General features: G+C 38.6%; 1 protein-coding gene across 3 annotated transcripts in view; it reads right to left on the reverse strand.

Moving 5' to 3' along the window:
* Positions 1 to 25,198, reverse strand: part of STK26 (serine/threonine kinase 26) — an 89,161-nt gene that overhangs the window by 15,041 nt on the left and 48,922 nt on the right. For all 3 annotated transcript variants that reach the window (XM_027837735.1, XM_027837714.1, XM_027837725.1), the window contains one exon: positions 4,979 to 5,209. Coding sequence is in view for 2 of the 3 variants with exons in the window: in XM_027837714.1 (XP_027693515.1) it covers positions 4,979 to 5,209 (231 nt within the window). In the remaining variant the exon portion in view is untranslated. The remainder of the gene's footprint in view (positions 1 to 4,978; positions 5,210 to 25,198) is intronic.

The raw sequence follows: 25,198 nt of genomic DNA on the forward strand, positions 1-25,198 counted from the left end.
GCATATGGCACTGGAAAAGCAAAGATAAAACCCCGAAAAACCAGTGCTGTCATGGAGGAGTTTATAATCCATTTTTCTAAATGTCGCATCTTCCCAATGCCACCCAAAGCTCTCTCGATACAATAATGTTCATTTTTTTAGTCATGCCCAGCTCTTCGTGACCCCATGGACCATGGCATGCCAGGCCCTTCTGTCCTCCACTATCTCCTGAAATCTGTCCAAGCTCATGTTTGTGGTTTCCATGACACCTCTAATGCTTCTCATCCTCTGCTGTCCCCTTCTCCTTTTGTCTTCAGCCTTTCCCAACATCAAGGTCTTTTCCAATGAGTCCTGTCCTCTCATTATGTGGCCAAAGTATTTAAGCTTCGGCTTCAGCATTTGATGTTCCAGTAAATAGCCTGGAATTAATTTCTTTAAGTATTGACTGCTTTGATCTCCTTGTTGTCCAAGGGACTCTCAATAATAGTAACTCCCATTATCATAAGAGACTCACATTTAAATAGTTTTACCAAACACCTTCCTCATCATAACCCTATTTGGGGGTTATCCCATCTCAGAGATGGGGAAATAGGCTTCGGGAGGTTATGGTACAGACAGACAGCAAGTAGCAGAGCCAAGATTCAAATCCAAGTCAATGGACTCTAAGGCCACTGCTGTCCACATTGCATCACAGCTGTGCTCTAATTTTACAGAAGAAACTGAGGCTCAGAGAGGCTATAGTGTAAAACATAGCAAAATATCATATGCCTGCCTGCAACAAAAAGTATTAAAAATGTGGTGAAATATTAGTAATCTGACAAAACAGAAAATTAAATGGAATAAGTAGGTTTTAAAAAAAATAACTACTGGAACTTGAAGTAAAGCAGTTTTAATTAAAAGATAATGAAGAGGTAGATGGAGACTTTTGAAATTATTCTGAAGGGGACTTCTGTGCACTTTCAAGGACTTCAAAAAGCTGATGACGCTAGTTCTTCATTATAGCTAATTTAACTTCAAAACTTCTATCTTTCCTTTTCCTTGGTATATATGTACCACTATCACCTGTCAAGCTGCCCATATAATTGGGGATATTTTTGGGCTGATAAATGGAAAAGGGAAGATTCCCCCATTCCCAACTCTCCAAGATAAAAAGGTAAGAGCCATGAGAAGGTAAAAAAGACAGTTTTAAGATCAGGTATTTGTAATTCAGGAAGGATTATTATATGAGTTCTAAAACAGGTAGATATTGTTGGGGTCTAGTAAGAGAATCAAAGGTCATTCAAACGCTTTAGGATCACAGATTTAGAACTGGAATGGATCTAACCATCTAGTTCAACTCTCTCTCTTATTTAGGAGTACACAGAGACTTTGAATCCAGGTCCTCTGACTCCAAAGCCACTTCTCTTTCCACCATACCCTACTGCCTCTAGAACAGGGGCTCTTAATTTGGAGTCTGTCAACTTTCTTTTTTTATATTTTACTGTATTTCAAGATAACTGGACTTTGTAATCCTCTGTATTTTGTTTTATGCATTTAAAAACATGATTTTGAGAGTCTCCACTTTTTAGACTACTTCTTAAAGATGAACAAAAGATTCTCAAAGGAGCATAAAAGTTTTCCTAAAATTATCCGTAGTCAAATTCATAGCAAGGAAAACGTAAATCAAAATGGATGACAATGTACAAATCTATATTACTTCTTTTCAAAAAAACTATTATGGAACATTTTTTCAGTCTTTCTTTAAAAATGAAATGGAAAAAGGACATTCTTTTGGGGGCAGGGTGAAAAATATTTCCTTAACATAAATAGAAAGCTAAAGGCAATCTCTAACAACAAGTAGAGGCATGACTCAAATTACATTTAATGCCTGAGTGAGATTTACACTGAACTAGAAAAATACTTTAAGATGATGAAAGATTCTTCCAATACGATGAGATCACATGGGAAGGGTTCACTAACTTCAGCACTCTTCATAAAGGCTAACTTTGTCAGTCAAGAAAATTGACAATGGACTCAAACTTAAGGAAAACATTGTGGTTATACTGAAGTGTTTATATGGTTTCTGCTTTCATTTTTTAAGATGGAGTTACACAGTGATCTCAGTCAAAATGAATACTTACTAATTTTTTTTGCATGTCCCAAGGAAGTCACTACAACTCCATAAGAACATATAATTACCTCTGGCACAACCCCCACCCCCCAACTTCTTTCCTATTTACAATGAAATATTGGTTATTCAAAGAGTCTTGATCTAAGGACAACTTAGAAAGATACATTTCTTACTTGGGGAAATAAACAGAGTTCAATGTGTAAGACCTTCTGATATTGCCAAAAAGAGTAGCATAGGCATGCGTAGTACATCTATTAATAATAATACAGCTCCCAAATGCTAGCTAAGAGGACATTGCCTTAAATGGCACTGATTGGACCTTATTACTCTGGACTTCTGTTTAGCAAACAATATAAAGTAAAAATAATTAAAACACAATATCCTTTTGACATTGATTGAACAGAAGTTGATCAAGGTAAAAAAAAACAATTAACTTAAACTGATAGAATATAAAAGCAAAGTAGTATAGAGTATGCAGGGCATGGGAGAAAGAATATTCATTGGACCTCAAGGCAGGAGACCTAAGTTCTGAGACATTTACTAGCAGAGTTAGGTTTTGTCATCTGCAAAATGAGGAAAATAATGCTCACACTACTTAATCCCATAGGGTATTGGGGAAAGAAACACTTTATTGGCTTTTAAACACTACAGAAACAGGAGTTATCAATGATCATGGACAGCAATATGCATGATGCAATACAAATGGATCTAGGATAAACATAAATCACTGTCACCGAATGGATATTTCTATAGTTGCACCATGAAGCAAATAAACAGTATAGAAACAACTAGCTCATGACATGGGGATTATTTTATGTAGCTCTTTAAAAATATATTGGAGGCAACCATTAAATTGCAGGAGGGACTCGGAGCACTCAGAGTATAAAATTTGTATAAAATCTTTCAAAACCCAATTTCTTTAATTCAGAAAATATCGATCAGATGTCTATTATATTAGGAGCAAAGTAAAGAGAAAAACTAAGAGTGCATTTTTCAGAAGACCACACAAATAAAAACCAATAGGAACAGAAGTGCTTTCAACACCAACACTGATGATCTGTCAGTGTAATATAGAACGGCCTGTTTGAAACAGGTCTCATTTAATATTTTAAGTTAGTCCCAGAAATACAGCAAAGGTTTGCTCCTATTTGTTCCCAAGTGGGTCTAATGGTCTGGAAATAGCAGAATTTAGCCGAGAGTACAGAAAACAGGCATGAAGCAGCCGACAAGCAAGCCTCCTAAATCTCCTAAGCTAGGAGGGAGCCATGAAGCTCTCTAAAAATAGCAACTGCTTCATTTAATCTATATGAATGCAAAGTAATGCTTCAGTGAATTATGGTAAAATGTATGTACGTACTGGAATACAGTTAATGACTTCCATATAGAAATAAATGTTGAAATTAAATGCTTTTTAAGAAACTTTATAACATACAACTATTCTCTTCTACTAGCATGTAATTTGTTATTAAGGTAAAGTGGACTTTATAAAAAGTAATGCAACTCAAATGGCTTATTTTAAAAATAACTGTTAATGGTAGGACACTAACATTTTCTGCACAGTATAGTAGGAAGAAAACAGACTTTGCTTCAAGTTCTAACTCTATGAGACTCTGGGCAAGTCTCTCTTGCTTTTTGAACCTTATATAAACTGGGGGGGGGGGGGCCCCAAAATGGCCGGGGGGTGGGGGCAGAAGGTAACTCATAATGCTTACAAACTTCTCTCTTAAATGAATTTTGCGTGCCTGAATATTCCTACACTGACTAGAACAAAAACAAAAGCATAGCAACAGAAGTACGTTTTTTGAAGGTGGGCAAAGTACTATTTGGAAAACAATCCCCTTTCAAACTTCGAATTCTTATGGCATCCATCACACTCCACATTGTATCAAAGGTATCTGTGTGCTTGCTAGACTGTAATCTCCATTACAGCAAGGACTGAAGCCAATTCCACTCCGTAGCTCGCCCAGTCCCCAGCAGATCACCTTTCAGTAGACCCTCAACATAAACTGAAAAGTGATAAAGAACATCTTCCCAGAGTCATGAGGATGAACAACTTGAGGCAAGCTGTGACACCCATATCCCTTTCTGCAATTGACCTCAATTTGTTTCAAAGAGCCAAACACAGAAAAGCCCTCAAAAAAAGTCATGCCAGGGTGCTGCATAACGGAGTGAAAAAACAAACCCCTCTTCTACCTTCAAATCAAACAATTACTCATCAGCTACTTTGTGCTAAGGAAGATACAGAGATAAATAGCATATGATCCTTTCCTCCAAGAATCTTATAATGTTGGAGAGGAAAAGCAAAACTTCTCTCCTCCCCTCAATCTCCTGAGTGACAAAGAGCTGACAATGACTAAATAATGCTGTCAATCCTTCAGAGCAGGTACACAGGGTTAAAGTGTTGGGACTGTTACAGAAAGCTCAGAAAGGCAATGGGATTTTGTGGGTCATCTTTTCAGGAGACCAACCCAACTTCCTGACATAGAAAGTGGTGACTGTCAACCCTATCCTGGAACCAACAAAAACCTAACATTTTGCTGGATGGAAGGGTTCCTGGTTCCAGTCTTATTCCATCAGATTTGTGTATAAGTATCTGTGTGGACTAAGAGCGATATATGTAAACACAAGGATGCAGCCCTTTCCTAAGGCTGCATTTGCCCCAGGGGTCAGCTCCATTTCCAGTCCCACATGAATCCAAAGTTTAGGTGCAGAAACTGAGCCCTAAGCTGGAGTCAGGATCCAGCTGTTAAATCCCAGAGCAGACTGTCTGGCATCACTAACTGTACTTGATGTAGCCAGCCCCACAGCTGCCAAACCTTGATTTAAAGCACTGCCTTTTGTAAAAAGAACTATAATGAAAGTACCTTATGACTTACATAAAAACATTACCTTTAAATACGATCCATAGTATTTTGTTACATACGAACTGTCACACTGACTTAAAACAGTTATTTCTTGCTGAATGTCTTCTATTTCATCTTCTGCTTCCTCGAGGTCTATGATTTTAATAGCAACCACTTGCTGTGTCCGGTTATCAATTCCTTTAAAAACTTCTCCAAAGGAGCCTTTCCCAATGCGTTCCAATTTAGTGAACAACTCTTCTGGATCAGTTCTTTGATTCTAAGGAAGAAGAAAAAATGAGTGAGAAAGGGAAGAGAAAAGGAGAGGAGGGAGCCAAATATAATAAATTCCTCTAGTCCTTCAAGTATCTGTGACTCTGTCAGTGTGGGTCCAATCCTCCACAGATACAGATTACTTCTTATCTCTACCTTAGCAGAGTCTTCATAAACTGCTGCTGTTAAAAAACAAATCCATCCCCCTTTGGCCAACTTTCTGGTTAGGGCTTTCTCCAACAGCCTGGCTGGCCCTCAGGCAGCACATACTCATCACCCCAAGCCTGACCTTGAAACCTTTCCGGCCTAGCAGCCTTGTGCCCACCAGGGATTATTAGCCAGGTCTACTCTGTATCACAGTAGGGAACCACAGTCGGGATTTTAGAACATGGTTCAAAAGTTGAGGAAAACAAATCATGCAAAACAGCTGTAGGGAATATTGACTCAGCATTCAATTGCTTTGTCTATTGCTCTGGATTATCTACAGTTTTTTTTTGTTTGTTCTGTTTGTTTGTTTTTACCTTTGGCTGGTTATTTCCTGGCCCCTGGATTGGATAAACTCTGACTATTTGACCACAGCCAGCGCGTGGCCTACACATACTGCACTGGCTGGGGGACGGATAAACTTCCACTGCATCTATCTATCCACGCTACCTCAGCCAAACAGAGGGATAGCCACTTCCTAGATCTCCCCATCACACACAAATATTCCACTTCTGGGATGAAAAACCTTAACATTCTTCTACTTGAATAAAACCTATCATTCTCTCTTGATGCCTCAACCTTTCTGACCTTTTCTTTGTCCTTATCATAGCATCTTTGACCCCTCCACCTCTCAATACTTTCTTAATAGTAATGCTCTAACTTCCCTTTTCTCCCTTCTCATTTGCTAAGCTACCATTAGCCACTTTAACCCCTCATAGTCCTCTACTGTCTCATCTCTCATCCTATCCCCCTAAACCTGAATTACTTCCACCATCACCTCCTCTGCTCCCACTTATAGGCTTCTGAAGGAGCCAGAGCAAGTCATGCAAGATGACTGGGGCTACTACAAATTTATACTGTGTGACCTCAACTCAGCCTTCATTGCAACAAGATAATCTTTGTAATCTTCCCAAATTGACTCTCTATCCCGTTTCCCACAAAGGCTGTCCTCCAACCTTCTGCTTCATCCTCAAATCTCCTAGACCTTTTAGATCAGGACCTCACCTCAGGCTTTTAATAACAAGAGACTATTCACTGTGAGCTCCCATTTCACATTCTCTTCATCTCAAAACTCCTTCACATCATCCTCACCCCACTCTCTCCTCCTTTACTCTAGTCTCTGAGTATGAGGCAGCCCTCCCCCTCAGCCAGGCTAACAGTCCTTCCACAGGTGTCCTTGATCCCATACCCTCCTGTCTTCTTATGGAGATTGCCCTTTCAATCATCCTCTCTAACTAATCCTCAATTTCTCCCTTTCTACTGGTGCCTTTCCTGTTGCATACAATCATGGCCAAGTCTCCTAAGTATCCTTAAAATACCTTCACTTAGCCCTACTGTCTCTTCAGGCTATCATACTATAATGTCTCCTCTTTCATATCTAAACTACTAGAAAAAGCTGTCCAAACTTACTGCCTCCACTTTCTCTCCTCTGACTTACTTCTCAGCCCTTTGCAGTTTGGTTCCTAAACTCATCATTCAACTAAAACTGCTCTTTCCAAAGTTAGGAAAAATTCTCTGAATCACCAAACAGGATGATCTTTGCTCAACCCCACCCTTCTTGACCTCTCTGCAGAACCTGCCATTGCTGACCACCTTTCTTCGAATTTGTGCGATACTTCTCTCTCTTGGGTCATCTCCTATGTATGATGACTCCTCGGTCTCCTTTGCCGACTCATCATTTGCATCATGCCTACTTTGGGCACACTCCAAGGCTCTGGATTGGGTCGTCTTCTCTCCTTTCTCCACATTCTCTCGAAGAGCCCCTCAGCTCCCATGGGTTCAAGTATCATCTCTATGCAGACAATTCCTGGGTCTCTAGATCTAGCCCTAATTTCTCTCTGGAGCTCCTATCCTGCATTGCCAACTGCCAACTGAATGTTTCTTAATGGCTGTGCCACAGACATCTCAAAAATCAAGACTCAGCTCTCAAACGCTACATCCCACATGCCTTTCCTGAGTCCCAACTGCTTGTGGCATCCTTCCGTAAGCTACCTTGTGTTTATTTTGTATTTCCCCTTCCTTTTTCTCTTTGCATCCCCAGCAGAGCAGTGTTTGCCACATAGCAGGTGCTTGTTAAATGCTTCTTGATTGCACACATGTCTTTCTGTTTTTTGGGTATATGTTTTAATGTTTCTTGGTTTGTGTCAAGGTCAGAACAACAAAAAAATTTGTTTTCTAAGTGAATACAGTTATTTAACCCAAGTAATGCTGGTTTTCCTATCCAAATATTCAGAGAGCTGGGCTAAACTTAAGAGATCAAGATCAATAAATTTTAGTTACAAATATTTCAACCTTGGACCCAACTACAGTCCATTTAAAAAAGTATTCAAATTTCCCTCTTTATTTTGAGGGGTTGTCTTATGGCAGTAGTGAATCTGTATTTTATTCTAGCAGTTTAAAAAATAAGAGGGAAGGATGGGAACAAGCAAGCAGATTGGACAGTGGCCATTAAAATGAGCATTTCTGGCATTTCTTTGGTCAAGCTAACCACCACCAGAGAGGATAAGGTACCTCAAGTCTTCACTCCCCTTTGCTTTCCAGCATGGAAGATAACGAGCTTGAAATTGACGGTAGTATTTCATTGGTTTTGAGACTGCTGCCACCAACAAAGAAGAGCTCCTCTTAATTTTTGGCAGTTTGTCTGAACAGAAAGAAAACCTTCACAGTAGCAAAGACACACTTCTAAGCCCGCACAAATTCTTTTATGAGCCTGACATGAGATTGAGCAACATGTGTCAGGCTAATAAAATACACTAAAAAAGGAATTCAATGGAGAAAAAAAAGCAAATTTAATGAAGTCAACACCTGGTAATCTTCTCAGAACACAGTACAGCACCCATTATAGCAGATACCATTACAAGGAAATACGAAATACAAGCAAGCTACTTACATATAATAGTCGATCATGCAAAGCAACCATTTTTGTTTCAACAAATAATCCTATACAAAAAATGCCCGGCTTCCTGCCCAAATATCACTCACTCTGTCTTATCTAGGCAAGATTAGAAGCAGACTAAACTAAGCTACAACTGACTTACCTAGAGCAAGCAAAATGTATTCAACTTTTGACCTCTCAACTACCCCATCTATATATACCTAGTACATGTACCAGCAAAAAGAGAATTAGCAAATGCATTAAGAGAACTACAATGCTTTTGCCTAGCGTAAGATGGTCTGCTCTTCAATTTGTTACTAAACTATAAGCAATTGAGAGACGATCTTTATACTCCTGATGAAGTCATATACTTACAAATCATAATGTAATTCAAACAGAAACCACCTCCAAATTTTCCTTTAGCAGACTACCTTGATTCCACCAGTAACTGCATCTACTGCTATCATAAGAGAATACTGTTTTGAAAGAGTTCAATGAATTTTGTTTTACTCTACATTATTTTTAATTTTGAAAGGCAATGGGAATCACTACATATGCTCAATGTGACAACTGAAACTTGTATACCAAAGCAGAAGTCCCCAAGTTTTTCATGAAGATATACTAACTTTCCATTTTCCCCAAAGCCTTAAGGTCAATGAGGGGAAGCGGGAGAAGGAAAAACTGCTGAACTTTATTTAAAGTCAGGGGCAGAGTTGGGTATGAAAGAAAGGAAGCCCAGGCAGTAGAGTCCCTGACTATAATAGAAAAGGGAACATCCATCCCTGTTGACTATGCTTCCCTGCTGATTGAGAATCCTGTCAAAATCCAGAAGGAAGAGGTGAGCTATTGCCCTAAGAACCAACTTTGAGAACTTCTAGGCAAGGCTTTGATTACCTACCAACAGATATAGATCTAATGGCAAAGGACATTTGAATAGGTATTGACTTCCATTAAAATTTTTTTACCACCAGCATCTGTAGGAGATAGCAGAAGAGGTTGAGCCAAAAAAAAGGATATGAAGTAAGACATCTGGGTGCTTTGGAGAAGTCTGGATTAGTGGATATTTGGGAAGGAGAAATTCTGAAGAACAATATCCAGGCCCAGATACTGGTCTAGATTCTACTTCCAGGTTGGAAGAGAAGCAGGATCAAAAACAATTAAGGAGGAAATAAAAGAATTAAGGCGAGTAACAAGTAAGAACAGGGAATAGAACCTGAAAAGTTAGACTCAAGAAGGATAAGGAAAAGAAAGTTGGCAAAACAAGGCAGGCTGAGTAAGAAAAGGGAAAGGTCGAGCAAATTGACTGTTGTGAAGAGGGCTAAACTGGTGACACAGAAAGGAGATTGGTTCAAAGGTAAAGGAGAAGAGTGTGATTGGCAATTTTGTTGAGACAAAGCAAAGAAATTTGAGTAGGGTTATCTATAAAAAGTTTTAATCTAGGTGCTAAGGATTGATGAATAAATACCCACAAACAGTTTCAAAAAACAAGGCTGAAAATCTCAACCATGATGGACAAAAGGGCAAAGTGTATAGTCATCTGCATCAAGTGTGTAATGTTTGTATGACTGTTTCATACGTTTCAAGTGTAGGTTATCTTATATTCTTGCACCAGAAGATAAATGGGCTCAAACAATGTCTCTCTATACTCCAGGTTGTTTGGAAGAAGGAAGGGCTTCTAAAGGAAAGGGAAGGAAGAAAAAGAGGGATCTGAAGTTGAATAGGGAAGATTTGATCTTTGGCAGCATGACGGAGAACAGAAGAATGTAACACAGAGGAGAGAGGGAAGACAAAGTACATCTGGTACAATGAGACCTTGAAAACAGATGGGAGGCTCTTCCTGAAGAGGAGAAAGCTGGATGCTTTGAGGAAAAAGCTGCTTTTCCTCCCAAAAATGATACAGCAGAACCACAATAGCTGTCAGGTGAGAAATCATGGTGCAGTAAGATACAGATGAAGAAAGAAATAATAGTAGTTAACGATTCCCTGCTTAGGGGTATGGAGGCACTTATGTGACAACCTGATAGCATTTTGAAGTTAGTGATAGTAATAGAAATCTGCTGTCTTCCTGGGACATGTATCCAAGACAAAACAGAGAACTCCCTACAACGTATCAAAGTGGATGACAACTAGCCACTTCTGATGATTCACATAGGCACTAATGACACTTCCAAAAGGAAGCTACAAAATATTACAAAGAACCTAAGGGAAAAATTAATTTGGGAAATAAATAGCCTCAAGTGTCTATAAACAAAGGCCCAAACACAAGGTGACAAAAAGATCAGAGAAGAGGAGTGGTAACTGTAAGACTAGAAAAGGGCAAATGTCCCTGTTTTCTAAAAAGTGATGAGAAGAGTCTACAAAATATAGACCAGTAAGCTTGACTTCAATTCCTGAGGAAATTCTGGAACAGATCATTAAAGAGATGATTTGCAAGCATCTAGAAAGGAAAGCAGTTACTAACAAGGAATCAGATAGTTTCATTGAGAACAAGTCATGCCAGACTTACCTTATTTCCTTTTTTTGAAAGGCTTACTAAATGAAGAGAAGGGAGTATTACGGGTGTTCAGATTTTAACAAAACTTTTGATAAAATTATCTCATACTATTATTTTTTTTGCTTTTAATTTTGCTAATCTCTTCTCTGATTTTCAAAATTTCTACTTTGGTATTAGCTGGAGGGGGTCTGATTTGTTGTTTTTCCAATTTATTTAGTTGCATGTCTCATTTATTGAATTTTTCTCTCTATTGTTGATGAAAGTGTTTAGAGATAAAAATTTCCCCTAAGGACTGCTTTAGCTGCATCCCATAAGTTTCGGTATGCTCCCTCATTGTTGTCATTTTCTTTGATGAAATTGTATATAGTTTCTCTGATTTGTTCTTTGAGCTAATAATTATTTGGAAGTATAGTCTACAATTAATTTTTAATTCTTTCTTCAAAGCCCTTTATTTAATATATAATTTTTATTTTTCATCAGCAAAGAGCGTGTTTGGTATTTATGCTTTTCTGCATTTTAGTGGCCTTTTTATGCCTCTATTACATAGTCAATTTTATTTATTTTTATTTATTTTTTTTTTGCTGAGGCAATTGGGGTTAAGTGACTTGCCCAGGGTCACACAGCTAGTAAGTGTTATGTGTCTGAGGCCATATTTGAACTCAGGTCCTCCTGACTTCAGGGCCAGTGCTCTACCACTGTGCCACCTAGCTGCCCCCTATAGTCAATTTTAGAAAAGGTGCCACACACATCTAAGAAGTATGTGTGCTTCTTTCTGATCCCATTTGCTGATGGGCAAAGATGTAGCAATTGAGTTATGACTGTTAGTAGTAATATTTCCCTTCATCCTGGCCTCTTGTATTTTTTCTTCTCTTTACCCCATTCTCCACGTCCCTTTAGAAAGCAGATGGTAAAAATAGGAGTTTGCAAACAAAAAGAAGCCCAAGGCTTGTAGACTATTCTGAAGCCTCAAACTTTTATCACATGAATATTTTCATCCAGAAGAGGGCTGAAAGGCACTGGACATTGTGAGTGCTAAACAACACCCAAAAACAAAATAAAATTGAGTTTATATAAGCATACAGGAAATTGGTTACTGATATGAGAGTCATATCAGAATCAGCTGTCTGTATGCAAGGAGCCAGATCATTGCCTAGTTAGAGCAAAGGTCAAACATCAAGTCAGAAATATAAAGATGAGAAGACACTGTGAGCAATTTTAGCAGCTTCAACCTAACCTATTCAAACCAGCTGTCAATACTGAAAATAGGAAATGGAAAAACGGCAAAGGTATTGCTTTGATTATCACCATTTCCTGTAAAACTCTAACCAATGTAAAACATGAGGCCAAAGATCCCAGAAACCAAGTTACCAGCAAACGCTCTTTGATAAGCAGAGACAGATGACAGACAAGGGCAACAAGTTTAGAATATTAATTAATTTGTAAAATACAAAAAAAGGTAGAAGACCATGAGCAATATCACCTCATAAAATAGTGAAAAGCAGTAGAAATGAAACCACATCTACAGAAATTTGGCATGAGACCCAACTGAATGAATTCGTCCCAACAGCACTTATACATGAAACTGGCAGGAGGCTAACAAATAGAAAATGGAACAAATCTGTTGGCCTATTTTCATCATCAGGAAGAGTGTAATCACCAGATTTGTACCCTAACACCCCAGTCTTTGATATGAGGAAGCTGAAATGATACCTGGGAAGATGAAAGCAAGAAGAGTAGCTGGTCCACATCAACTGTATTCTGAGAAAATTCATGCTGAAACTGAATCTTGAAAGCACTGCAGAATCATTTTACAAGGTATCTCAAAGAGGGAGAAACAACCGTCAAAAACCCCACAGACAACATTAACCCTAAAAGGTGACCAAGAGAACATCAATAACTAACTCAATGGTACTAAAAAGTAGTAGGCTACTTTTTCATTTTTATAATATTTTTATGAGAATAAAGGCTACCTTTGATGAAAAGGACAGGTTTCTGCAAGCAATTTTCTATGTGCCTTCTCTTTCCAGTCACACAATTGACCAAAAATATAGAGAATACAAGATCCTGTTGAGCTTCTTGGCTTAAAAAAAATCTACTTGATAGAGCAAAACACAGCCATAAAGGCTTTCCTCCAACAATTTGGGACTTACGCATATGTTAAGATCATATAAAATTGGTTGATAAATGGAACTCCACAGATAACTGTTCAATGACCCCAATTATTATTGTCAAGTCAGACAGAGAACAGAAAGATATGTTATCCAGAGGTGTTTGTCATTGGCACTGAAGATATTCTGTGTATGGTTCCAATGCAGATGGTGAGATGTTCCTGCTGCTCACAGCTGCTGATACTGTACTAATTGCATCAAACCACAAGAACATACAGGACCTCAATGAGAGCCACAATTACTCATAAAATTATAGATTTAGTACTGGAAAGGCCTTAAGTCATCCAATCCAATTCCCTCATTTTATTTTTTAAAATTTATTTATTATTAATTTTCAATGTTTCACTTTTATAAGATTTTGAGTTCTAAAATTTCCCCCCCACCCCAAGATGGCATTCTATCTGATATAGGCTATACATGTACAATCATATTAAACCTATTTCCACATTAGTCATGTTGTGAAGGAAAAATCAGAATAAAAGGGAAAAAACATGAGAAAGAAAAAATAACAAAAAAAGAGAAAATAGTAGACTTAAATCTGCATTCAGACTCCACAGTTCTTTCTCTGGATGTGGACAGCATTTTCCATCATCAGTCTTTTGTAATTGTCTTAGAATTCAGGAGTGGGGAACCCGTGGCCTCGAGGCCACATGTAGGCTTCTAGGTCCTCAGATGCGGCTTTTTGACCGAGTCCAAGTTTTACAGAACAAATTCTTTTATTAAGGGGATTTGTTCTATGAAGTTTGGAATCAAAGGACCACACTTGAGGACCTAGAGGGTGACACGTGGCCTCGAAGCCACAGGTTTCTCACCCGTTTTAGAAGTGATCTATCAGTTGGTCATCACACAATGTGGCTGTTACTGTGTACAATGTTCTCCTAGTTCTGCTCACTTCACTCAGCATCAGTTCATGTAAGTCTTTCCAGGTTTTTCTGAAGCCCACTTGCTCATCATTTCTTATGGAACAACAGTATTCCATTACATTCATATACCACAACTTGTTCAGCCATTCCCCAATGGATGGGCACTCCCTCAATTTCCAATTCTTGGCCACCACAGAAAGAGCTGCTATAAGTATTTTTTGTACATGGGTGTCCTTTTTCCTTTTTTTATAATCTCTTTGGGATACAGACTGGAAGTGGTATTGCTGGATCAAAGGGTATGCACAGTTTCAAGGCCCTTTGGGCATAGTTCCAAACTGCTCTCCAGAATGGTTGGATCAGTTCACAACTCCACCAACAATGCATTAGTGTTCAATTTTCCCACATATTCTCCAGCATTTATTACTTTCCTGTTTTGTCATGTTAGCCAATCTGATAGGTATGATGTGGTACCTCAGAGTTGTTTTAATTTTCATTTCTCTGATCAATAGTGATTTAGAGCATTTTTTCATATGATTATAGGTAGCTTTAATTTCTTCTTCTGAAAACTGCCTATTCATATCCTTTGACCATTTATCAATTAGGGCCAATTCCTTCATTTTAAAAAGGGAACTGAGGCCCAGAGATGTTAAAAGACTTGCCCAAAGTCCCACAGGGAGCAAATGGCAGGCCTGGTATTCAAACTCAGGTCTCTAATGCCAATCATATTTATATTTAATATATCAATACCAATCAATAAATTGGCACTCTTTTCATTGTACCCCACTTAAAGAGACCATATAGGAAAAACTAAATGGATAAAAAAAATGCTTATTGTCTAGACAATGACATAAGGTTATATGGCCACTGGAACAAACACTGAAGATGAATGAGTTTGGCCCAGAGTGGTCCAGACTGCATTTGGGAAACTATACTTTCAACTTATGGTACTTTCACTGATCCAAAGCCACTTCCCAGCACAAAAGCCCATCTTTTGTTTTTAATAGTGTTTTGATACAGTAGACATATTCTAACTAGCATATCACTGGCCCCCACAAAGCACATTCCCAGGAAAACAATTAAGCAATACTATCTAAATCATGATAGCAGCAACTAGTAGTCCATGTCACTTTCCACTTTACATTTGATGAGTTGTCATTTGAGGTTCTATTCATTTATGGTATTGTAATAATTTTGCATATTTGCCCTTTTGGCTCTCTCTTCATTATGTACCACTACATACAAAAGTTTTTCTGAGTTCTTAGTAACTATCATTCCTTAAGATACAATAATATTCCATTACATCCACATACCATTTCATTCAGCAGTTCCCAAATCAGTGGGTGGTTAGTTTGTTTCCAACTTTTCTTTTTATAGCTAATGCTATTCTGAATACTTTTGTACCAATGGGTCTTTTTCTATCGTCAACAGAAAGGGGATATATATAAGAGAGGTTGGATAGAAATGACACTATTTGACAATATGTATGGGGTGAGTATAACAAGATAAGGTCAAACTGGTACATGATTTAGACATAAAAGGTGATACTACAAGCAAATTAGGACAGCAATGAATAATTTACCTGTCAGATCTATGGAGAATGGAAGAATTTATGACCAAACAAGAGATAGAGAACATTATGAAATGCAAAAAGGATAATTTTAATTACATTAAATTAAAAAAGTTTTTGCACAAACAAAGCCAATGCAACCAAGATTAGAAGGGAAGCAGAAAGCTGGGAAACAATTTTTATAGCCAGCATCTCTGATAAAGGCCTCATTTCTAAAATATATAGAGAACTGAATCACATTTATAATACAAGTTATTCCCCATTTGATAAATGGTCAAAGGATACGAACAGGCAGTTTTCAGATGAAGAAATTAAAGCTATCTATAGTCATGAAAAAAATGCTCTAAATCACTACTGATTAGAGAAATGTAAATTAAAACAATTCTGAGGTACTACATCACACCTATCAGATTGGCTAACAAGACAAAACAGGAAAATGATAAATGGTAGAGAATGTGGGAAAATTGGAACACTAATGCATTGTTGGTGGAATTGTAAACTGATCCAACCATTCTGGAGAGCAGTTTGGAACTGTGCCCAAAGGGCCTTGAAACTGGGCATACCCTTTGATCCAGCAATACCACTAGTAGGTCTGTATCCCAAAGAGATCATAAAAACGGGAAAAGGACCCACATGTACAAAAATATTTATAGCAGCTTTTTTTTGTGGTGGCAAAGAATTGGAAATTGAGGGGATGGCCATCAGTTGGGGAATGGCTGAACAAGCTGTGGTATATGGATGTAATGGAATATTATTGTTCTATAAGAAATGATGAGCAAGTAGACTTCAGAAAAACCTGGAAAGACTTACATGAACTGATGCTGAGTGAAGTGAGGAGAACCAGGAGAACGTTGCACATAGTAACAGCCACATTGTGTAATGACTAATACTGATAGGCTTAACCCTTCTCAGCAATACAAGGATCTAAGACATCTCCAAAGGCCTCATGATGGAAAATGCTATCCACATCCAAAGAAAGAATTATGGAGTTTGAATGCAGATCGAAGCATACTATTTGCTACTTTTTTTCTTCTGTTGCATTTCGTTTCCTCTTTCTGGTGGTTCCTCCTATTGGTTCTAATTCTTACTTACAACATCACTAATGTGAAAATATGTTTAATAGAAATGTATATGTATAGCCTATATCAGAATGCATGCCGTTTTAGGGAGGGAGGAAGGGAGGGAGGGGGAGAAAAATTTAAAACTCAAAAGCTTATGGAAGTGATGGTTGATAAATCAAAATAAATTAATTTAATATAAAAAAATTTAAAACTCAAATCTTATAAAAGTAAATGTTGAAAACTAAAAATAAATTTAATAAAAAATATGTGTGGGGTGAGTGTGAGAGAGAAGGGGAGAGTGACACTGAGGTTTTGAAGGTGACTGGGAGGAGGATGGTGGGGCCCTGACAGAATGGTTAAGGTTTGGGGGGAAAAGGTCATGAGTTCTGTTTTAGATGTGTGGAATTTAAGATTCCTAGAGAACATCCAACTCAAGATGTTGATAAAGTGGGACAGGTGTTCAGGAGAGAGATCAGAGCTGGATATTGAAAGATCTTGGAATCAGCTGTACAGAAATGAACCTTGTAGGCTGATGAGCTCACCAAGGGAGGTAGTAGTGGGTATGTGACCTGGGTTAAAAAAATTTGATAACTGTATTTCAATATAATTGGTTTCTTATGTATTTTATTTTGTGCATTTAAAAAACATTATTCTGAGAAGTCCATAGGCTTCACCAGACTTCCAAAGGGGTCCATAAAAAACAAAATTTAAGAACTCTTAGTACAGAGGAAGAAGAGAAGAGGGCCAGGACCAAGCCTTTGTATGGCTGATGAGTGTGACCTGGATAAAGGACACAAAGGAGTGGTCAGCAGATAGGTGGAGAACAAAGAGAGACCTGTGTCACATAAACCTAGAGGAGACTGTCCGGGAGAAGAGGTGATTGACAGTGTCAGAGACTGCAGAGAAATCAAGGTGGATGAGCTTTAAGAATCCAGCTGTTAAGAGATCATTACTGACTTTTGGGGAAGCAGTTTCAGTTGAATAAGGTTGGAAGCCTCCTTATTCCCAGAAGCTATGTCTGCCTTAATGCAGTCTAAATCACCTTGCTTTTTGGGGGGGGTGGGGAGTAGAGTGTAGTTGCCACATCATACTGCTGACCCAGTGAGCTTACAGTCTTCTAACCCCACCCTGTGTTCTTTAGTTGACTTGCTGTCTAACCACACCTCTCCTATCTTGTACTTCTGAAGTTGATTATTTTCATCCCAAATGCAAGACTTTCTATTATCCCTACTGAATCAATTTCATCTTAATTTGATTTAGTCCAGTGTGCTGGCCTGTCAAGATCTTTTTGAATGCTGACTATCTTACAGCGTGCTAGCTATCCCTTTCAGCTTTCTGTCATCTGCAAATTTGATAAGCATCTCAATCTATGCCTTTATCATGGCATTGTTAAGAAATTTTAAGCCCATGGAAATTATCTCAGAAAATAGAATAGACTAATAATAAATCTATTCAAAAAAGAGCTTGACAAACTTTAATGATGGATTTGTAGCGCCACTGTCAGAGAGAATATTGGGCTGACTGGCTGATGGGTGTGACGTCTTGATGATGGAGTAGGGATCAGCCAAAGTTCATCTCTTACACAGTTCAAACAAGCAACTGACTGCTTTCCTTAGAGAAGAACTGTCCAGGAGATTATCATAGTTAGGGACCAAGAGAAGCATTTCATGTATAGGATTATTTTACAGAACTTGGACCTATTTCTGTGGGTCCCCACTGCTTTTATATCAGTAAATCTATTAGTTCATCAATGTGAATGTACTCTCCATCAGTGCAGATGGCAACCTTTGAACAGCCTTTGCATCGGGTGAGATTATTGTGCGTGTTTTCCCAGAGATCTTCTACATAAGTATGACGTTCCTAAGAAGAATCCTGAACCCTCCAGATCATGTTGCCTACTCTCTATCCTTTATCCTCATTTACTCCCCATCTAAAAACTCCACCCCTAATTTGCTTATAGTATCACCTTTTATGTCTAGATCATGTACCACTTTGACCTTATCTTGGTATACTCACCCCATACATACTGTCAAATAGTGTCATTTCTACCTTTACAACCTCTCTTGTATATATTCCCTTGTCTCTAATCACCTTTGTATGATAGGTCTTCTTTACCTCTCACCTGGTCTAACTGGACTCCCTGCCTCAAGTCTCTCCCCACTTCACTCAGCTGCCAAAGAGATTTTCTTAAAGTGCAAGTCTGACCATTTCAACCCTCTCCTTCCCCCGACTCAAACTCCAGTGGCTCCCTATTCCTTCTAAGATAGAATATCAAATCCTCTCTGTTTTTTAAAGCTCTTCACAATCTGGTCCCTTTCTACCTTTCTAGTCTTCTTACATTTCACTCCCTTCCACCACCCTATAGAGTCTGAGCCTTTGTACTTCTTGTCCCCCATGCCTGGAATGCTCTCTTTCTTCACCTATGCCTCCTGGTTTCTTTGGGCTCAGCTCAAATCCTACTACCTACTGCAGAAGGCTATTTCTGTCCTGGCCCCCTATACATCTTTCTTTCTGAGACTATCTTCCATTTATACCTGTATGTATCTCCTATGTACACAGTTATTTTCATATTGTTTCCCCTCTCAGAATGTGACCTCTTTGAGAGTAGGGGCCATGTTTTTGACTTTCTTTGTATCCCCAGCATTTAGCAGAGTACCTGGTACCTAGAAAGCACTTAACAAATGCTTAGTGATTTGATTTGACACTCCTTTTGTATTCTGCCCTGGTCTATCTTGTTCAATTCTGGGCACCACAGTTTAGGAAGGATTGCTGTGTCTAGGAGGGCAAGCAGGATGATGAAAACCCTGAGCCCATGTCATATGAGGATCAATTGTAAGAAAAAGGGATAGAGAAGACTGGTCAGAGGGGGAATGATAGTTTTCTTCAAGGATATAAAAAGCCAACACATGGAAAAGAGATTCGGTTTGCTCTCTTTGTCCCCAGAGGGCAAAACAAGTAACAGTGGACGAAGTCAAAAAAGGCAAATTTAGGCTAGATAACCAGGAAAGGCTTCCCAACAATGAAGGCTGCCCCAGAGCAGAGCGGGCTGCCCCTCACTAACAGGCCAAGCACTTCGGGACATCTTTTAGTGACGGTTCCTTTCTGGGTTCAGGTTGGACTAACTGTCCACTGAAATCCCTTTCAATTCTGAAATTCTCTAAGATTTTAGAGTCAGACACAACCACAGAGATTGTCTGGTGCAAACTCTCACCTTTACAAAGAAAGAAACCAAATCCCAGATGTCAAATAATTTGTTCAAGTTCCCACAGGTCAAGGAGTAGCAAACTAGGATTCAAACCCAAGTCTTGACTCCAGCTCCAAAGTTCTTTGCACCAGAAAATATTCCACTTCCTTTTATCTATCCCAAATTGGTATTTCAAATTTTATCAGTAACCTTCTGGCTTTAACATCATAATAATCTGCAATTTGATGATTTTTTTCAATACCCAGAAGCATTTAGTGTTATTTAAGCACTCAGTAAATGTTTATTGAATGATTCTACAAAAACTTAGGGATTACAAAATATATTCCTTCTCCAGACAATTTATTAAAAGATTAAATAAAACTGGTGGTTAGCACTGATTCTTGAAGAATACCTCTGTTCACATTAGAAATGCTTCTTTATTCTTTTATATCTCTTTGCTGCTTTTTTTTGAAAAGTGTTTTTCAAAAAAATTAACAATGCTGTTATTGCCCAATATCATCAACCTCCTTCTCGTTACCCTTTGTTACCAAAAAGGCAAGGTTAAGCAAAGCAAAACAAAACAAACCGATAGCATATGCCTCACTCTGTACCTGCAGCCCACCACTTCTCCACAAAGGCCTACCCTCTGCTCCTTGGGTTTGAAGAGCATTATTTAACCATAACAATAGTACTTAGAAATCCCATGACATTTCATTTTTAAAAAGATACCCTTGGACATTATAACACATTGCAATAGGATCTTTTCAGAACTAAAATATTATTTTTACTGGTTTCTTTTAACCCCAATACCTATTTATCTCCTTAAAGTTTTCCCCTTATACAAGACATCCTGCCTTTCCCCAAAAAAGCTTATTAATATAAAGAGGCTGAGCTTTTGGGATGGAAAAAATATCAGTGGAAGGATTTAGAACTGTGGTCTGAGTGAATCCTAATAAGATTAGCCAGAAGGACTAGATAAAAAGGAATTGAACTGAGTCACTCTCCCTTAGATGTTTCTGCCAGAGAAGGGGACTGTGAGCAGAATGCCCTGGAACAGCTAAGTCTCATGGAGGATAGGGGCTTTATCTGGGCCTACATGCCTTTCTCTATCTGTGGTATAGGAGAACGATGCCTTTTGTACAGCTTAGAGGTAGAGCCCCATGAAGCAACCTTAAGCCCTGAGTAATGGCAGAGAAGTGGAAGAACCACAGAGATAAATTAATACCTTCTGGTAGGCAATGTTTAAATGTGTACCACAGTAAGGCTGAAACCCAAGTCCAACCTGAGATGTGCTTTTACCTTCTCACCTATTTCGTCTTTTATTCTGATCCTTAAAACTCCAAGTAAATTTGTCATAAATGTATGGTGGGGACAGTGGGTTTTACTACCCTAATCCCCAAAAAGCACTTGTTCAGGAAAGAACTATAGGGAGGAAGTCCAAAGGATAGCGCTTTACTGGTCCCTCTTTGGACGAATAATAATAAAGGCCAAATATGGCTTAGGAGAGCCAGAAGCAGATATAAAATAAGGAGCCAACTACCTGGCAGCATCACTTACTGCAGGCAAGCACAATTTTTACAAAGTTAAAGAACCTGAGGATAGAAACAGCCTGGAGATTAAAGATAAAAAGACATGATTTTGGTAGGAGAAAAATTAGAAATTCACCTCTAATTTTGATATTAAACCAAGATTTTTAAAAAATCAATTGTCATGCCTAACAAGGTCTATACATTAATATTTATTATAGCTCTACATCAGGTACTCCTAATCTGGAATCTGTGGGTAGATTTCAAGGGGGGGGACATAAACATGGAAGGGGGAATAAATTACATCTTTATTTCAATACAGCTGTTTCCTCTGTAATCACATGTACATTAGTCTATGCATTTTTTTTAAAAACATGATTCTGCTAAGGAGCCCATCTATAGGTTTGCCAAAGAAAGCCATGACACACAAAAAGGTTAAGAACCCCAGTTCTCTACCTAGGACCTTATAATGTAGTCTATGTAGTGTTACACTCAGGATATCACAGTATAGTCTATGTAAAAGAAGATATTTGTTTATGGTAAAGTCTAAATTTGAAGCCAGGTTTTGGAAAGGGGATAGTAGAAAGGATAAGGAGAAGGAAAAAGGAGTGAGAGAATGGCAGAATAAGGATGTAACAGGGAATGGGTAGCTAGAAGAGTATTTGGTGCCACAATTCAATCTATAGGTCATAGACACAGGCCTAGAGAGCCATTCTGCCCGAACCATAACAGAACCTAGAGAAACAAGATAGATGGGGCTTGACTCCTTGGTAACTAAGGAAGAGAGAAAATCAGGTCAGCAGCTCTGAGCTCAAATGACCAGAAAGGGGAATCCAGAACTAGGGAACTCTCTAAGACTTCTCTCTTAACCTGAAAATAAGAAACAAAATAAGAAAATTGAAGCCCCACTCCCAAGATTTCCAAAACTTTTTGTCAAATGTTATTCTCAAAGTATACTTCTTTACTGCTTCACATTTGAACTCTGGCTCATGCTATTAAGTGTTTGATGCTATTTTTCAGAGTAGAAGAAAAAAACTAATCTTGAATATTCTTTGTAAACAACAGAATAAGAAAATTTTTAAATATTAAAACCAAACATATATATTACAAGTAAAAAAAATGAAGATAGGAGCCTAAGAAAGGGCCTAAGTTGTATATATTGGATTCCTTTAGGTCTTTTAAGTTGTTTGAGAGTTTAAAGGGACTTTAGATATCATCTAGTCTAATTTTCTCCTTCTACAGTTGAGTAAACTGAGGCACAAGAGATGCTGTGACTAAAATATAGTATAGCTAAAATACTATGTACTTGCTATGAAATGATCAAGTTGACAAAAGAGAAAATTAATTTGAATAGAAGCTTTTAAAAAAATTTATTATAGCTACTGAACCTTGACGTTGACCTAAAAGAAAATGGAAGCACAGACTTTTTGGGGGGGAGATTCTAAAAAAGGCTTCTGGGAAGGTGCTTGGCAAACCTTAAAGCATAATTCAAATGATAATAGTACTAATGATGATGACTTAAAAGGTTGATGATTTTTGTTCTTTATTATGCTTAATTTTACTTCCCAAGGCAGGGAGGAGTTGGGGCTGTGAGGGGAGGCAGGTAGAGGGGCAAAGAAGCCAAATACAATCATTCGTTTGAGTGTACAGGCCATTTGCAGGTCAGATGTTTACATGGGAAATCTTTTCTAGTTAACAATGAATGATAGAGAGAGTAGCACAAGTGGGTTACTGTTTAGAAATATAGGCAGGGCCCTCTTTAGGAAACAAGTTTTATTCTAAAAGTTCATTTGTAACTCAAAATACATTTTGTCTAGAAACAAGGCCATAGATGGTGGCTAGAGTCTCTGAAGGAATAAGTGCCCAGGTTGCTTACTTCTATGGGATGTTTACATTTGTTTTCATCTTTCTCTCTCTTAAACATTATTTTCAAAATTCTAAGTAAAGCTAGAATTCCTAAACTCTGTGTGTAGATTGAGTTACAAGTATGTTAAGATTACATGTTTCTTTTTAAATAGGCACACACTTCCTTTTAGATGATAACATTTATCAGCTCACACAGGGGCCTCTTTTTTTTGCCACACCCACTTACAAAGCAGTTTCAAAGACCTGTCACCCCAGGGAGATGTTAGCCTGTTCCCACTGGCAAAACATGAAAATCATGATATTTAGACTATATTTTCTATATATGTAGGACAGTAGTTTCACTTTCAGCAATATCACTGAGAATAATAAGTACTTACTAAGCCTTAGAGGCAATGAGTGTGCCGTAGTGGATGGAAGGGCAGCCAGTGGGTTCAAATATTGCCTGTGACACATACTACTTTGTATAACCCTTAACCTCTCCAGGGTCCAGGCAACATTCAGTTTTATTAGCTGCTAAGCTTCATCTAGACTCCTCTGGGCGATGAATTCACAGGTCAGAACCCCCAGAAACCTGTTTTCACATCTAATTATTTTGTCATTCCTATTTTTTAAATAAGTCCCTCAAATTTTAAATATTTTCTTTTAACAATTATTTTAGTACAGTATAGTTTTGCATTAAAATTGTTCAACTAGGACAAGAATACATACTGGTGTTAATAATCTTCTCATTCTGATTTTTAGACCTGAAACAACTTTAAGAAAAAAGGAATAACTGAAAATATTGTTTCAGGTTATTTTTCTGCCAAAGGCAGGAACAGTTTCACTCCTTGCAATTCAGTAAACATTAATCACCTGTTACATGCATGTAAGGTAAAGCAGCTAGAGGGCACCACAGAGCATAGAGTGCTGGGTCTGGCATCAGGAAGACCTGGGTTCAAATCCAGTTTCAGACACTAGCTGTGTTGACTCTGGGCAAGTTACAAACCTCTGCCTGCCTCAGTTTCCTCAACTGTAAAATGGGGATAATAATTATAGCACCTACCTCCCAGGGTTGTTGTGAGGATCAAATGAGATAATACTTGTAAAATGATTGGTACAGTGTCTGGCACATAGTAGGTACTACATAAAGACTAGCTATTATTATTTTATATGCTAGCCACTGTTAGGTGTTGGGGATTGTGATAAAAACATAAAAATCCCTTTCCTCCAGGAGCTTATAGCCTGCTTCCCATATTACATCGCTCCCCTTGTCCAAACCTCTAACCAACAAGGCAAAAGAGCAACTCAAATATGCACACAGTCTAAGCAACCGCAAAGGCAACAGAATCCTTCGCTTCTCTCCTGAGTGCCAAATCTGACTGCCTCCAGGGGAATCACATCTGGGCATCACACTCAAGTCCAAAACTGAGCTATCATCTTTTCTCCCAAACCTGTCCCTCCTGGGACCTTCACTACTTCTCTGTCAGTCTCTCCTTCTGGAAATCAAGTTATCTTGGGATATGAGCCACAGGAGAAAGAGCTCATTAGTTCTGAGGCCTTCTCTAGCCCGCCTCTCTCTTGCCACTGGCGCCCCCTAGCCATGCCCACCTGGACTACCTACTGCCTTCCTCCCTTCCCATCTCCCCAAACCACCCTTCACACCTGGCCAGACAAATTGCTTTTGTTCAGAGATCCTGTCATCTCACTTTTCAAAAATACTGAGTAGCTCCCTCACGAATCCCAGATAACATTCAAATTCCTTTGCCTGCCATTCAAGGCAGCCCATCTGGTGCCAATGTCTATGCTCTAGGTAAACTGAACTACTTACTCTCTATCCCCTGAACACACCTTGTGCGTTCCTGCCTCTGGCTTTTACTCACCCTGTCCTCTAGACCTAGAATTCCCTCCTTTCCCTCCCTATCTGCTCTGCTTGCCAAATTCCTACCCAACATTTAAAGGCCACTGAAAATGCCACCTCCTCCACGAAGACTTCCCAGACTGCCCTTCCATTCAGTAATGACCTCTTCCTTCATGGGCTCACAGCATTTTGTTTTGTGCCTCTGGCAAGAATTTGTGCCTTCCAGTTACCTGTGTAGGTCATATACTGTCCCCTCCACACTAGAAGTAAGCTTCAGGAGAGCAGACACTAGATCTTATCTAAATGATGCATCTTCTATTCCCCCAAGCACACCCAGTGTACAGCAAGCAT

Source organism: Vombatus ursinus, unplaced genomic scaffold, assembly GCF_900497805.2.
Source record: "Vombatus ursinus unplaced genomic scaffold, bare-nosed wombat genome assembly UNPS02004573.1, whole genome shotgun sequence".
NCBI classification, from domain to species: Eukaryota; Metazoa; Chordata; class Mammalia; order Diprotodontia; family Vombatidae; genus Vombatus; species Vombatus ursinus.